Source organism: Mesoplodon bidens (genome assembly GCF_964165515.1).
Source record: "Mesoplodon bidens genome assembly, chromosome: 3".
NCBI lineage: Eukaryota > Metazoa > Chordata > Mammalia > Artiodactyla > Ziphiidae > Mesoplodon > Mesoplodon bidens.
In genome coordinates, this window is record NC_138178.1 from 176084917 (window position 1) to 176098258 (window position 13342).

At 53.8% G+C, this 13342-nt stretch overlaps 1 protein-coding gene across 8 annotated transcripts in view; it reads left to right on the plus strand.

Annotated features, from left to right (window-relative positions):
- WDR20 (WD repeat domain 20) overlaps positions 1 to 4933 on the plus strand; it is a 55386-nt gene extending 50453 nt beyond the window's left edge. For 4 of the 8 annotated variants that reach the window (XM_081229475.1, XM_081229476.1, XM_081229478.1 and 1 more), the window contains one exon: positions 3016 to 4932. In XM_081229475.1, the coding sequence (XP_081085601.1) occupies positions 3016 to 4293 (1278 nt within the window). In that variant the 3' untranslated portion in view covers positions 4294 to 4932. Of the gene's footprint in view, positions 1 to 3015 lie in introns of all 8 variants that reach the window. The other 4 variants (XM_081229481.1, XM_081229482.1, XM_081229477.1 and 1 more) reach the window with 3 other exon arrangements.
- The last annotated feature ends 8409 nt before the right edge of the window (positions 4934 to 13342 follow it).

The following is a 13342-nucleotide window of genomic DNA, read 5'->3' on the forward strand; positions in this document are numbered from 1 at the left end:
GAGTGTGCGGACCTCTCTGACCCTGCTTCTTGGTGGGTAACACGGCAATAATACCTGCCTTCCTGTGGGGAAATGAGCGCTCACACGTACACTGCTGGTGGGAATATAAATTGTTACATCCTGTATGGGAGGTAATTTGGCGATACCTATAAAAAATTATAAACGTATGTACCTCCTGACCCAGCTATTCCAGTGGGAATTTATCCTGCAAGTATATTTATACCTGTGAAAATTGCCATATGTGCAGGTTACTCCTTGCTATACAAATGTCCTTCAGTGGGGGACTTTTCAAATAAACCACAGTATATCCATATCATTGAGTACTCTGCAGCTGTAGAAAAGAATGAGGAAGCTGTCTTCATACCAGTACAGAGAGACGCACATGTGTGACTGCATGAGAAAGCAGAGGCGCAGACTGAAAAAAAAGGAGTGTGGCTAAACTTGTATCTATGTTTGCCTTGTCCACACAGGAAGACACTCGCAGAGATAAACAAGAAGCTGATGACAGTAATTCTGGGGGCAAGGGATCTGGGATGGAGGAAAGGGGTGTGAGTGAGGCTTTCTACTGGATACTTTTATTAATATATATGAATTATGACTGTATGACCTATTGAAAAAATAAAAGCTTACGTTGCGGGGTTATTTTGAGGATGAAACAGTGTGTGTGCAGAGCCACTGCTCAGTGCCTGGCCGCAGAGTAGATGCTCAGGTTGGAAGTGAGCACGGCTGTCCTGATATGCCTGCCACGTACCCCAAGACGAAGTGGGTGCCCCAGCAGGGGCACAGAAGGTGGGCTCAGGTTTTTGTCCGTAAGTTACATCCACGTGTCTACTTACAGCAGTCTCAATGCACCTTTTTAACGTGGAGTAAAGTCTTTAAATGTGTCTCGTCACCCCAGTAACATGTATTTTAATAATGGTGCTATGATTATTTATCTCCATTCCTCACAGTTGCAGGGAAATACTGTTTTTACTTGACAGTATTCCAGTTTTGAGTTCTAATGGAATTATTTTTGTTGTGCCTTTTTAAGCCAAAAATAATTTTTTTCTCCTAACCATAGTGCTAGAAGTTTTTATGTCCATCCTTAAAATTTTCCACACATGATAGAGTAACGGTGGAGAGCTGTTGGGAAAATTGAGATTAGATTTGGTTATGGTGAAATGTGAGGTGCAGGAGTTGAAAGCCACACACAGTGAGTGCCAGGGCATGGCCAGCAGCCTGGCTCCTCAGCCTGAGGTCGCTTCTGTAGCCGCCCAACGAGGCCACCGATGGGGGTGAACCGGCACCACCCTTGGACACTAGGCCAGCAGACCAGTCCCGGTTAAGGGATCAGGAGTGCTGGGGCAGCCTGAGCCCGGTGGGCACAGCAAGGTCTGCTGGGTGGGGGTGGGCTCCCCCAGGACCAAAGCCCTGACCTGGCCTCGTTAGGTGCTTCTGACCTCTGTGGAAGAAATGGTGAAGGTCTCGTGGAAACCCTGACAGAGCAGCGCTGGGCTTCCAGGTTGTTGGCGTTAGCATAGGTCAGCTGCCTTATACAGCAAGGTCACCGGGCAGGAGAGGAAAGGGGCAGGGGGTGACAGTGCGGCTGTGACACTGCAGAGCGACAGCAGTGACCCCTGCTGCTCAGTAACCCTCGCCCGGCCCGCTAGCCCCGGGCCCTCGTGCCGGGCAGGGTCAGGCCTCTCCGCTCCTCCCTGGCTGGGACCATTGTTGGCCACCTCCCTTCCAGGGCCTAATTTTCTGCAGCAGTTTGCATGGTTCATTAGTCTCTTTGAAGAAACCAAGTGTTTTCATTTTCTGTGACTTTCTGTAAAGATGCAGCACACACAGCAGACACATAGCGCAAGGCCGACTAGGCAGGAGGCCCTGTGTCCTGGTGGGCTTCCCGTCCCTGTGGCCCGTGGCCCTCTGAGGCTCGAGTCGGGGAACCCCAAGCACATGAGAGAAGTGGGAGCGTGTAGCTCACCCGAAGCCCGCCGGGCTCCCGAGGCACCCGGTTACCGGGCTGGCAGTGGGAAGCGTCTGGCAGCAGGACCGGCTGAGAACTCGGGGGTCATAGGAACTCCCAGCTGGTTTCTGGTGCTGTGATTTGGGGACCAGGCAGCCTCGTGGAAGCCACTGTGCCAGTGAGGCCCACGAAAGGTCTGCAAGCAGGGAAGCGTACTCGGGGGGTGGTCATCCCTTTGTGGGGGTTCTCCTTGGGCCTTTTGTTCTTTTGGTTTTAAAGGCAAGACTCCCGACCTGTGCCTGTTAAAGAAACAGTTGGTCAGTGGATCACAGATAAACGTGGGGTAGAGTGGCAGTGACTAGGCACATACTCCTGAGTGTTAGTCATCTGTTTATTTTTTTAAACACCACCTTGTTCCAAAGAAGATGGAGGAATGGCTTCTGAAGATACACACGCGACAGCGACTGTGAGTGAGGAAGTTGCAGCGAGTCAGGGCCGAGGCAGAGCCCAGGGCGGGCTGCGTTGCTGTCCTGGGTGCTGCTGGCTGCACGTGGACTACCCACCCCCCAGCAGCCGGAAGAGGCGGGGGTAGTCAGCACGGGGCACGCGGGGCCGAGGCAGTGCAGAGAGCCGCTGGGGGCCCAGGGCTCCCGGCCGCGGGGACTGCGAGACTTTCCCGGGGGCCTCGTGGTGAGGACCCTGCACAGGTGCAGGAGGCCCAGGCCCAGCCGCTCCTGGCGTGAGACGTGCGGAGTGCCCGGGGCTGTCCCTCTCCCCAGTGTGTCCCGGCACCTGGTATAGTATCTGTCGGGCACATACTAGGCTCGCAACAGTGTTTGCTGAATGACTGACTTGGTGAAACCCAGTGGCCTGACACCCAGGTGCAGTTCTAGAAGGTAATTCCACAAGGGGCCAGAATGCCTTCGCTGGCCTGACCGCGGGATAGGACGTGGAGTGCCCGGATGGACGCATCCCTTCTCACCGAGAAGCAGACAAGCTTTCTTGCTGGAAAAGTAGACCTTTAAAAGTTCTCCATTGTGATAACTTGTTCTCCTTTGTCTTCACAGAGACTAATAGACAAGTCACGAGTAACCTGTGTCAAATGGGTTCCTGGTTCGGAAAGCCTTTTCCTAGTAGCCCATTCAAGTGGGAACATGTACTTGTATAATGTGGAGCACGCTTGTGGCACCACAGCCCCCCACTACCAGCTTCTGAAGCAGGGAGAGAGCTTTGCCGTGCACACTTGCAAGAGCAAATCCACGAGGAACCCTCTCCTCAAGTGGACGGTGGGCGAGGGGGCCCTCAACGAGTTTGCTTTCTCCCCAGATGGCAAGTTCTTGGCGTGCGTGAGCCAGGACGGCTTCCTGCGGGTGTTCAACTTTGACTCGGTGGAGCTGCACGGCACCATGAAAAGCTACTTTGGAGGCTTGCTGTGCGTGTGCTGGAGCCCGGACGGCAAGTACGTCGTGACGGGCGGGGAGGACGACCTCGTGACCGTCTGGTCCTTCGGAGACGGCCGCGTGATCGCGCGGGGCCACGGGCACAAGTCCTGGGTCAGCGTGGTGGCGTTTGACCCCTACACCACCAGTGTGGAAGAGAGCGACCCTATGGAGCTCAGTGGCAGTGACGAGGACTTCCAGGACCTTCTGCACTTCGGGCGAGACCGAGCAAACAGCACCCAGTCCCGGCTGTCCAAGCGGAACTCAACCGAGAGCCGCCCCGTCAGTGTCACGTACCGGTTTGGCTCCGTGGGCCAGGACACGCAGCTCTGCTTATGGGACCTCACGGAAGACATCCTTTTCCCCCACCAGCCCCTCTCCAGAGCAAGGACGCACACGAACGTCATGAACGCCACGAGTCCTCCTGCCGGAAGCACTGGCAACAGCATCCCGACCCCCGGCAACCCGGCGCCCCCTCCCCTGCCGCGGTCCAACAGCCTCCCGCATTCCGCCGTCTCCGGCACGGGCAGCAAGGGCAGCGTCGCGGACGGCGCCATCGCTTCCGGGGTCAGCAAGTTCGCGACGCTCTCGCTACACGACCGGAAGGACAGGCACCATGAGAAAGATCACAAACGAAACCACAGCATGGGACACATCTCTAGCAAGAGCAGCGACAAACTGAACCTCGTCACTAAAACCAAAACGGACCCAGCTAAAACCTTGGGCACGCCCCTGTGTCCTCGGATGGAAGACGTCCCCTTGTTAGAGCCGCTCATCTGTAAAAAGATAGCACATGAGAGGCTGACTGTATTAATTTTTCTTGAAGACTGTATAGTCACTGCTTGTCAGGAGGGATTTATTTGCACGTGGGGAAGGCCTGGTAAAGTGGTCAGTTTTAACCCTTAATGCTGCACCAGATCCAGAACTTGAATAGGTAGTGATTTTTTTCTTGCGGGAGGGGTGGGGTGTACAATGAATGTGAATGACACTTCTTATTCTTAATGTAAATCTAAATGCATCAGAGCCATAATTTTGGATACTGCATGCCATGTAATTCTGAATCATTTGATAATTCACCTTAGAACGTTTAAAAAATATAATCAAACTAATTGCCAGCCAAGTCAGTCACCCTCCTGGGAGTATATAGAGTCCCAAGGTTAGCATTCCTCTATTAGACTATTTCGATTTTAGGAAAATCATGACAGTGTGGGGAAACAATGACTTTAAAATGCTAAAATTAAAATGTCTGCTTTAACTGGAATATTTTTGCTTAACTGCTCAATTAGAATATTGTACACCTGATCAGAGTGTGTGTTCAATATGAACGGCCATTAATTGTCATTTATAGTCCAACTTTTTATCTTAATCATAAAATGTTTAGGAATCTATGAAATTTAACTTTAGGAACAAAGCGTTCAGCAGGGTTGATTGATATTATTTTTACATTGTTCTGGCAATCCACAGAAAGAGAAGAGCCTTAATTTTTAAAACCCATTTTAGTCATTTTATGACAATTAAAATTGTTTAATAAACATCTTTTTTCAAAGAAGCAGTTTGTAGCACTTTGATTGAGACTCTGTGCACTAAATAAACAACCCATGTTTCTCAGAGCCTGGACAGTTACCGCGAACTGCGGGCTGAGGGCGCCAGCAGTGTTGTCAGAAGTGCCTCTTGCCACACAAGCCGAGATCTTTTATGGTGGATGTGATTTGCTTATGTTTTTTCCAACAAGGGGAAGGATCTTTTCTTTTCTTTTCCTTTTTATTTATTTTATTTATTTATTTTTTTGGTGGGTTTTGTTTTTTGGTCAAAAAAGCACATGACTGTAGGCCCTAGGCAGACTCCTCAGCTTTGTTTGTGAAGACTGATAGGCCCCCAAGGTTCAGAGCACTTGAAATTTTTCCCTCGTTTGGGTTTTGTGTTCCCACCAGAGGGGAGGGGCAGGGGCAGGTTGCTCCTCTCTCCTTGGAGGGCAGTCGTGGTCCCGGCTTCCGGATCATTCTCGGGATGCCCTCGGCCTCTGTCTCAGGGACCCCACCCCCTGCCCCAGCGCCTGCCCCGGGGGCCTGTGGCTGCTGGGGGCAGGGCTGGCTCTCCCTCTGCCCAGGCGGCTGCTTCCACGTCCAGGGGAGGCTGCTGGCTGCTGTGCTCGACTCTTAATTCCTTCAGAGCCTTATCAGCTGTCGGGGGAGTTGCTTTTCAAATTCTAGTTTTCACAGTGGATGAGAGGGCTCTTTGACCCATATGTTTCGTGTCAAGATGATAATGAGCTCATTTGTCAGCTTGCTTTGGTCACTTAGGTTTGTTTTTCTGTTGTGCACGCCTTTGTAATTAAATGTAGAGATACTGATCATTTATACTGGTTTGAGTAGCGAGCGCGATTCAGCGAAGTGCCGACCTGGAGGCTTCAGTTTCTCGGCGGTGCGGGACTCTGGTTGATGGAGCAGCTCCGTGCTCTTAAAGCTGGCCCCCGGGAAGGCCAGGCCGGCCCCCCACTCCGCGCGCGTCAGGGCCGAGCCGTTCACTCTGTGTCCCCCGCGATCCCTAGGGTGGTGGTTTCTGCGACCTTGACGGGGGGGGGGGGGGCAGCGTTCTTCCACGTGAGAGCCTCGGTGGCCTTCCCCGTCATGCATCACGGTCCATGGGGATGTTAATGTCCTGTCTGCCTTTAAGATATGGTCCTTTGTTCCTGAATGTTAACTGATCTGGGGTAGCAGGGACAGCCATGCTTGTGGACTGTTTCAGCTCTGGAGGCTGGGAAATCGGGCTGTCAGGTGGAGAGCAGGAACCAGCACTCCATGTGCAATTTTATGTACCTGCATAGCTTTAGAAGTTCAGTTTCAAATGCTTCTGAGGCATTGAGTATGCAGTTTCAAAATTCAGGACTTTGTATTTGGCCCAAGTGGCTGAATCCCAGGTAAGTAGCCTTTACGGGGTGGGGGGGTGGCGGGCAGGGGAGCGTGTCGCGCACGACCTTCCAGTTCTGAGCGCTGTGCTCCTTCCGCGCGGGCAGGAAAGCCACGGGTGGGGCCCGTGTAGCTGATGCTTGTGCGACGGGGGCTCTTTCTGGTTCCTTCTGTCCTTCAGCGTCCGCTGGGGCAGCTTACGCAGGGGGCGGTCTGTGGATGGGGGCGGGGGTGGGAGAGGCAAGAGGAGGGTGTTACTGGTTCCTTAAAAAACAAGCGCCACAACGCGCTCATAGCAGCCGGGCTCCATCTCCTCCACCCCGCCCCCAGGTTAAACCACTGTGGTCCCTGCAGTTTGGGGTTTGGGGCTTGGTCACAGTCTCGGTCTTCCAGCTGCTGCTGGTGAGTGTGTGAGTGTATCCTTGATGTCTGGCTGGGGCCCCCTGGCTGGGTGTCAGGTGCCGGGGAGGGGCCGCTCGGCCCGGCCCGGCTCGGCCCGGGCTGGTTCTGGACACGGCGGCGACGCTGCTTCCACCCACTGTGCCCCTCTGATGCCTCCGCCTTTCTGTGACAGCCAGCAGCGCCCTTCTCCTGCAGTCAGGAGGGCAGAGCGCCAGGTGCTCTCCAAGACCAGGACTAAAGTTGCCGGCAGCTTGAGGAGACGGGGGCACAGGGGAGGGAGGGGGCGGGCGGGCTCCTCCCCTCCTCCCTCGCGTTTGTTTCGGGGCTGCCAGGGCTCCTGCAGACCCGGGTCGGGTGGGGGGTTGCTTCGAGGGGTTCCAGTCGCAGGTATATAAGGCACCAGGTATATAAGGCACCGTGGCCACTAAGGGAAATCTGGGGCGTGTTTTTTTGTAGTTTTCTCCCCAAATTTTGAGCTTCCTCATTGAAACTTTTCAGTTGTTCAGCTTAAACATTATCCTGAGCAAGAATATCTTTTCTAACCTAACCTCTGGAATAAAACAGCTTTTGGCCAGAAGAGGTTATTCCTATTCGCTCAGCACTATTTTTCCACCATGCACTGAGATGCATCGATGAAAAGCAGAGAAATAAATGCTCAGGGTAGCACGTGAGCCGAGTTGCTCCCCCGCAGCAAGAGGTGGCTCTGCCCGCCTGCCCGCCTGCGGCGACAGGACCCCTCGGAGGGCCCTAGCCAGGCTGTGGGGTCTTCTCTGCCTGCCCTGCCCTGGCTCGCCCCTTAAAGCTTCTGGGAATTCCAGAGCTGGGTTTGTGTTGTGACCTGGGCGATGCAGAGGCTTCTGAACCCACCGGCCGCCCCAGCCCCAGCCCTTCTCTGTTTCTCCTCCGCTGGGAGAGCTGGGGTGGGAAGCCTTTGGAAAACCTGGCCTCCTTTTATTTTATTTTATTTTATTTTATTTTTTATTTTTATTGGGTTTTTTTGGCCTTCTTTTAAAGGCAAATGTGGAAGAGGGAGTAGGCAGGCTCTTTAAAAATAACCAGTAGCTTTGGGTTCTCAATTGATTTAAATAGTGGTAAAGAATCTTAATTTTGGTTTTTGTGCTGACTGGACCTTCTGACATTTTTGAAGGGTTCTCCTGTGAGCCGTTGACTTGGGACTAAGGATAAATGCCTTAAGGAAAGAAAAAGAGAGGAGTGGAAAGACGGGGATAAGCTATGACAGCGATTATTGTCTCAGACATCCAGAAACGATGAGGGACAAAAGGCCCTGAAGCTTTCTCAGTTTTTACGGGCGTGTAACATGCGTGCCCCCAGTATTCTGTTCCACCGCTGGGCTCCACAGCCAAGTGCAGGCTGGCAGGTGGCCCGGCAGCCCTTTCTCCCCGATTCCTCCCCTTCCTCTGGTACATCCTGAATTTTTAAGAAATTGTCAAGTACTGAACTTGCGTTGAAGTTGGTGAAGCAGCTTTATCGATGTCCGCACCAGTGTACAAGGTTCTCGTTACCTCCTGCTTGGGAGGGAGAGCTCTGATTTCCTGGTTGAGGAAGCTCAGAGTGTGAGGGGGGAGCCAAAGGGCCGGGGAGCATCGTGGAAGGAATCCTTTGAAAACCCAAAGGCCACGTTTGTGGACCTGTCTGTCCGAGAAGGAACTAGAGGCAGAGGTCGACCGTGGGTTTCCCAGGAAAAACACACGGTGCGCCGCGTCCCATTCTCTGTGGGAGGGCTTGGCCCAGGGTGACCGGCCGCGGCCCCCGCGCGCAGGGGAATGAGGGGCCGCGGTTGGCCTCCTGTGTGGGTCGTCCGCTGTGCCGGGCGTGTCCACTCCTGAGGCTTCCTTCCTCCGCATTCGCGTGTAGGCCTGATAAGTGACCCGGAGGAGATGTCCGCCTCGGGCACCACGGCAGGGAACAATTGGCAAAGGCTCCCTCCTTGTCCAGAGCACACCTGTCGCGCTGGGCTGCTTGGGACTGTCACCTGTTCAGGTAGTCAGGGGGCTCAGCCCCACCACCCCAGTGCTGGCCAGTGAGAGGGGCGGTCTGGGAGGGTGGAGTCCAGGGCTCCCCTTGCAAGGCACTTGTATCCAGCTGTTCCCTTTGAAACTCAGAGCCAAGTTCAAACCTGTATGTAAAAGCCCCTCCAGGAGAGGGAAGCTGTTCCACTGGTACTGACTTCTTATTCATTGCTGCATCTGTTACGTGGACTTTGTGTCATGGTCACATCGCTGTCGCTCGAGTTAAATATGTAAAAGAAAACTTTTCTGCATTTTTGATTTCTGTATACCTAAGTTTATTAAAGGTTACTGTGTTAGGTGACACTGTATAAAATTGTACGAATATTTACCCTTAGTGAAAATCAAAACTCATATGTATTTCCTTTTTTATATTCTCCCCTAATTTCTTGAAAACTTGAATAAATTTCATAAAGAGCCTTCCTAACATGAAATGTTGGTAAATTAAATTCTTAACTGTTGCAATAATTAATGAAGCTTTAATATCAGTATTGTTACTTTATAATTTTAAGAAAATCGTGTTTCTGTTTCACTGCCTTGGTTTTTAGCTGCTCCCTTGTCACTGTCACAGCTAGAGACTTACTACATACCTGATATTCTCAAGAACTTTGGGGTTGTCCTCTGTATAATGACATTAAATAAACGTGTGAATGAATTGTAAATGTAGATAAATTTTCAGTAGTCACTTTCACATCTGAGCTTTAAAAAAATCTCAGTGAACCAAAAAAGAAAAGCTTCTAAATGCTGTAAAATCAAGGGCCTTGTTAATGTTTATAGAACAAAGAGCCCCAGGAATTGCTACCTCTTATTACTGATTCTGAGTTTTTCCGAATTAGAAGCTTTCTAAGTGAGATGTTTGTTCTGAGCACGGGAGGTATTCACTGTTTTCTGTGACCTTCCTCTGAGCCAAGTCCCATGTGGGGAAGGACCGTGGGTTGGCTTTGCGGCCGAGCTGGTGCTAGTTCTGTGCGGAGCGCGCGCTGAGTTCCCAGGTGGCGGGCAGGCGACGCTGTAGCAGCTTTTCTCCTGGGGAGGGTTTGTCATTTTCCGTTTGCCAGAGGCGTTGTCATCGCCGTGGAGGTGGTCCTGTCTCGCACCCGGGCCCCGAGGCTCCGGTGCAGAACGAGCCCCGTGAGCGGGGCAGTGGGAACCGGTCCTCCCGGGGTGGGAAGCAGGAGCGATGAGCACTGTCCTGCTCTGGACCGCCCCTCGCTCTCGGCAGCGCAGGCGCCTCCGGCCCCGAAAGAACCTTCCCAGCAAGAGTTCCAGGCCTGGGCCCGCACGCTCCGCCCGGGGCTCGTGGGGGCAGCGGCGGGCTGCCCGGGACAGAGGCCTCGTCAGGCCCCGGGGCTCCCACTCAGCCGCCGCGTCCCTCCTGTTTTGTGAGACGCCTGGGCCTGGAGCTCGGGGCTGGCAAAGCCTCTGGAAGCGCCTCCTGGCCACCTGTCCTTCTCGGTGGACTCCAGAATCTTCCTGGCCGCGCCGTCCTCCTGAGCCGCCCGTGCTGCAGGGTGTGTGGGCTCTTGCCTTTGACTCGAAGCTGCCAGAGCAGAAGAGACGGTCTGATACTCCGCCCTCAGAGGGACCTACTTGGACTTTACTACCACAGAAGCTGCATGTTTTCTCCTTAGCGCTCGAGGGGATTTTAAGCCCTGAATGCTAGTGGGTTGACAGGAGGTCTAAAAAGACGCACACGTGCACAGCATTTTGATCTTTTAAAGATAACTAGTTTGTACACCTTGAAAACGTAAGTCCGTTCTCCCACGTGTGGTGCCTTTTGAAACAGTCGATTCTGGGCCAGCAGATCTCTTGAAAGGGACAGGACATCTAGGGGTGCCCAGCCCCGCCCCCTCTAGCATCGGTAGCCTCTAAACCAGCCTTCACATGGATGCCCCATGACGGGACTCCAGCTAGAAGACACTTGAGGTCCCGGCCTGCAGAGAGGATGTCAGAGCCACAGCGGGTCACCCGGGCAGGAGGGCCTGCAGGCCATGGGCGAGGCTCTCTTCCCCAGCACGGTTCACGCAGGAGCCCTTGACTGGTTGTACCCTAAGAAAGCCTATTCGCGGATGTCTGAAAACACCATGATCACTTTCCCTAGGTGACTTTTCCCAGGTTGAGTGGCCTCTTTGGGGAAATGTGTCACCGCCGGTGTGGCCAGTCACCGGGCAGGTCAGGGCTGGCAAAGGGGCAGCTGTCCAGTGGAGCCAAGGTCCCAGGCCACGGTGAACAGTGGGTCTCGGGCAGGGAGGGGTCCAGATGCTCCGAGAATGGCTCAGCAGACGCGCCGGTGGAGTGGGCCCCTCCCAGCCCGCACCTACTTCCTAAACTTGGCTCACTGAGTCCGGGCCTCACGTGCCTTGGAATGAAATGGGAGCTCCTCTGTCCAGCTTTTCTGTGGTTCTCTTATGCAGCGGCCTGGGCAGTGTGAGTGGCGGGAGTCTTGTGGATGAAATGAGGAGAATGTATCCATGGCTAGCAGCGGCCCTGAGGAGGTTAGCCTGGTGACGGTTCTCATGGTTTGTGCACCATCTCTAAAAGGGCCTCACTTCGCAAATACTTACCTCTTAGTCTCCGAGTGAAGTGAGAGAATTCGGGGGAGCTCCTGGAAGGTTGCCTGGAACCGGAGCCTCAAGGGTTAAGTGCTCTGTGGCAGGTGCAGGGCCACCCCTCCAGGTGAGGCTGACCCGGTGACCTGTCTGGCCCTCGGCCCTGAGCTCCCCCCGTAGCACTTCTCTGCCATCTCGAGAGGCTGCTAGTCTGCAGCAAGACCTGTCCCGGGGCCCGTGTGCACGTCACTTTTGTCTCAGGTGAGGAGGGTGATTCTGAGGGTCGACTGACCAGGCTTTGAACAGCACCGGATGCCCAGCCCATGACCACTCCCTCGAGGGTCTGCGGTCTCACACGTTTACCGACAAGTCCATGGTAGCCGGGGTCGGATGGGGAGGCCTGCCGTGGGCCCAGCGGGACTTCAGGACGAGGCCGTTCTCTGACGAGGGCCTCTGAGACCCTCACGGTCTTTTCTTGCTGTCAGGGTCTCTGATCTCGGCAGCACCCACGAACAAAGACATGTTCCTTTGTTGTAAATTGTTTTTTAGCCAAAAGATTACTTTTTCTATATATACGTTCTTATGAAACAAGGTTTAATTCTGTTAGCTTAGTATTATAAATTATAGTCAAACCCAAACTAAGAGCTGGGGTATTTTATCAATTTTCACGTGAAATCTCTAGCAGGAATAAAATGGCAACTCTGGTGAGAACAGAACAACCTATTAAATATTAGATTCAAGAGCTGCCACTATTTCTGTAATAGGCTTCCTTCCTGGGGGCGGGGGAATAGGACATTAAGCAGGTTATTGGCGGGAGAAATCTTTTGCTTGAGTGATAAATGTAAAGCCCTCGTTTGCCAGCTGTCCGGCGTCAGGTGGAGAGACCAGCAGCTACCATGCTGCCCGGACAGCTGGAAGCCAGCAGGGTCTCTGAGGCCAGGCGCTTGATCCTCCCCGAGAAAGCCACCAGGAAGCATGCAGTCAGAGGGCAGGCCGCCCTCATGAGCAGCCACAACGGGGCAGAGGGCGGTGGGCCCTCCTCGCTGAAAAACCTGCCCCGAACTGTGCCCTTAGGTTAACACGTCCAGCCAGGCTTCCCCCTAAGAGTGTTCTGGAGCCTTCGATGGAGGCCTGCAAGTGTGTCTTCCATCTTTCTCATCATCACCCAGCAACTTCTAAAGCACAGGCTTACAGAAATAAGGTTACTTTTCACATTTTCTTTTGAATAGTGGTGTTTCCCCCGATGCCTCCACGGTGTGTCTGTCCCGCAGAACAATTCCATCTCTGGGAAGAGGACAGGGGTCAGGCCTCCCCCCGTGACAGGCTCCTGGCCTGCGTGCCGGGCACCGAGCAGATCCTGAGGCCTTGCTCTGCTCAGTCCCGGGCCGCCCTCTCCTTGCCGGTGGCTGACCCGCGAAGGTCAGAGTCCCCTTGCTTCAGACACCTTAGACCGGATGAGGTCACCTGTGGTGTGCCAGGCTTCTTCCCTCCAGACTGTCCGTGATGGACAGGGATCCGGACCTGGCGGCCTCGCTGCAGCTCAGTTCAGACGCCGGGGGGAGCGTTTCTCCTCACCTGGGCAAAGGTTCCCTTCATCACCGAGGCGGTAAACCAGCCATCCTCCCCTCTGTGGACTGGGCCGGGATGGGCACAGTGTCCAAAAGAGCTCCTCTCTCCCGTCGGGCCAGCCAGAGCTTTACCTCCTCTGTCAGGCTCCATCCACACCGTCTTGAGGGGTTTGAGTGAGAAGCTGCCCATCGCCGTGGAGATCAGACAGGGCTGTGTGCCTTTCCAGCAGTAACTCCGAGGTCAAGGAAAAGCGCTCCTGTAGATTCTGAGCAGGGGCGAGTTGCTAAGTTCCTTTCACCCCTGCTTCCTGATCTTGCCTAGATGAACGGATTTCGGGTTTAAGGTGACAAACTGGAGATAAAGTGACTTGGAGCGGGACCGCGTGCTTCCCGGCTTCCCTCCAGCAAGGCATGGGCGAAGCTGAGATGTCACCCTTCATCTGTGTCAGCCCAAGGCCAGGTGTGAAAACGCAGCCATGTTTGCTTAAAGGCGTGTCCTGTGT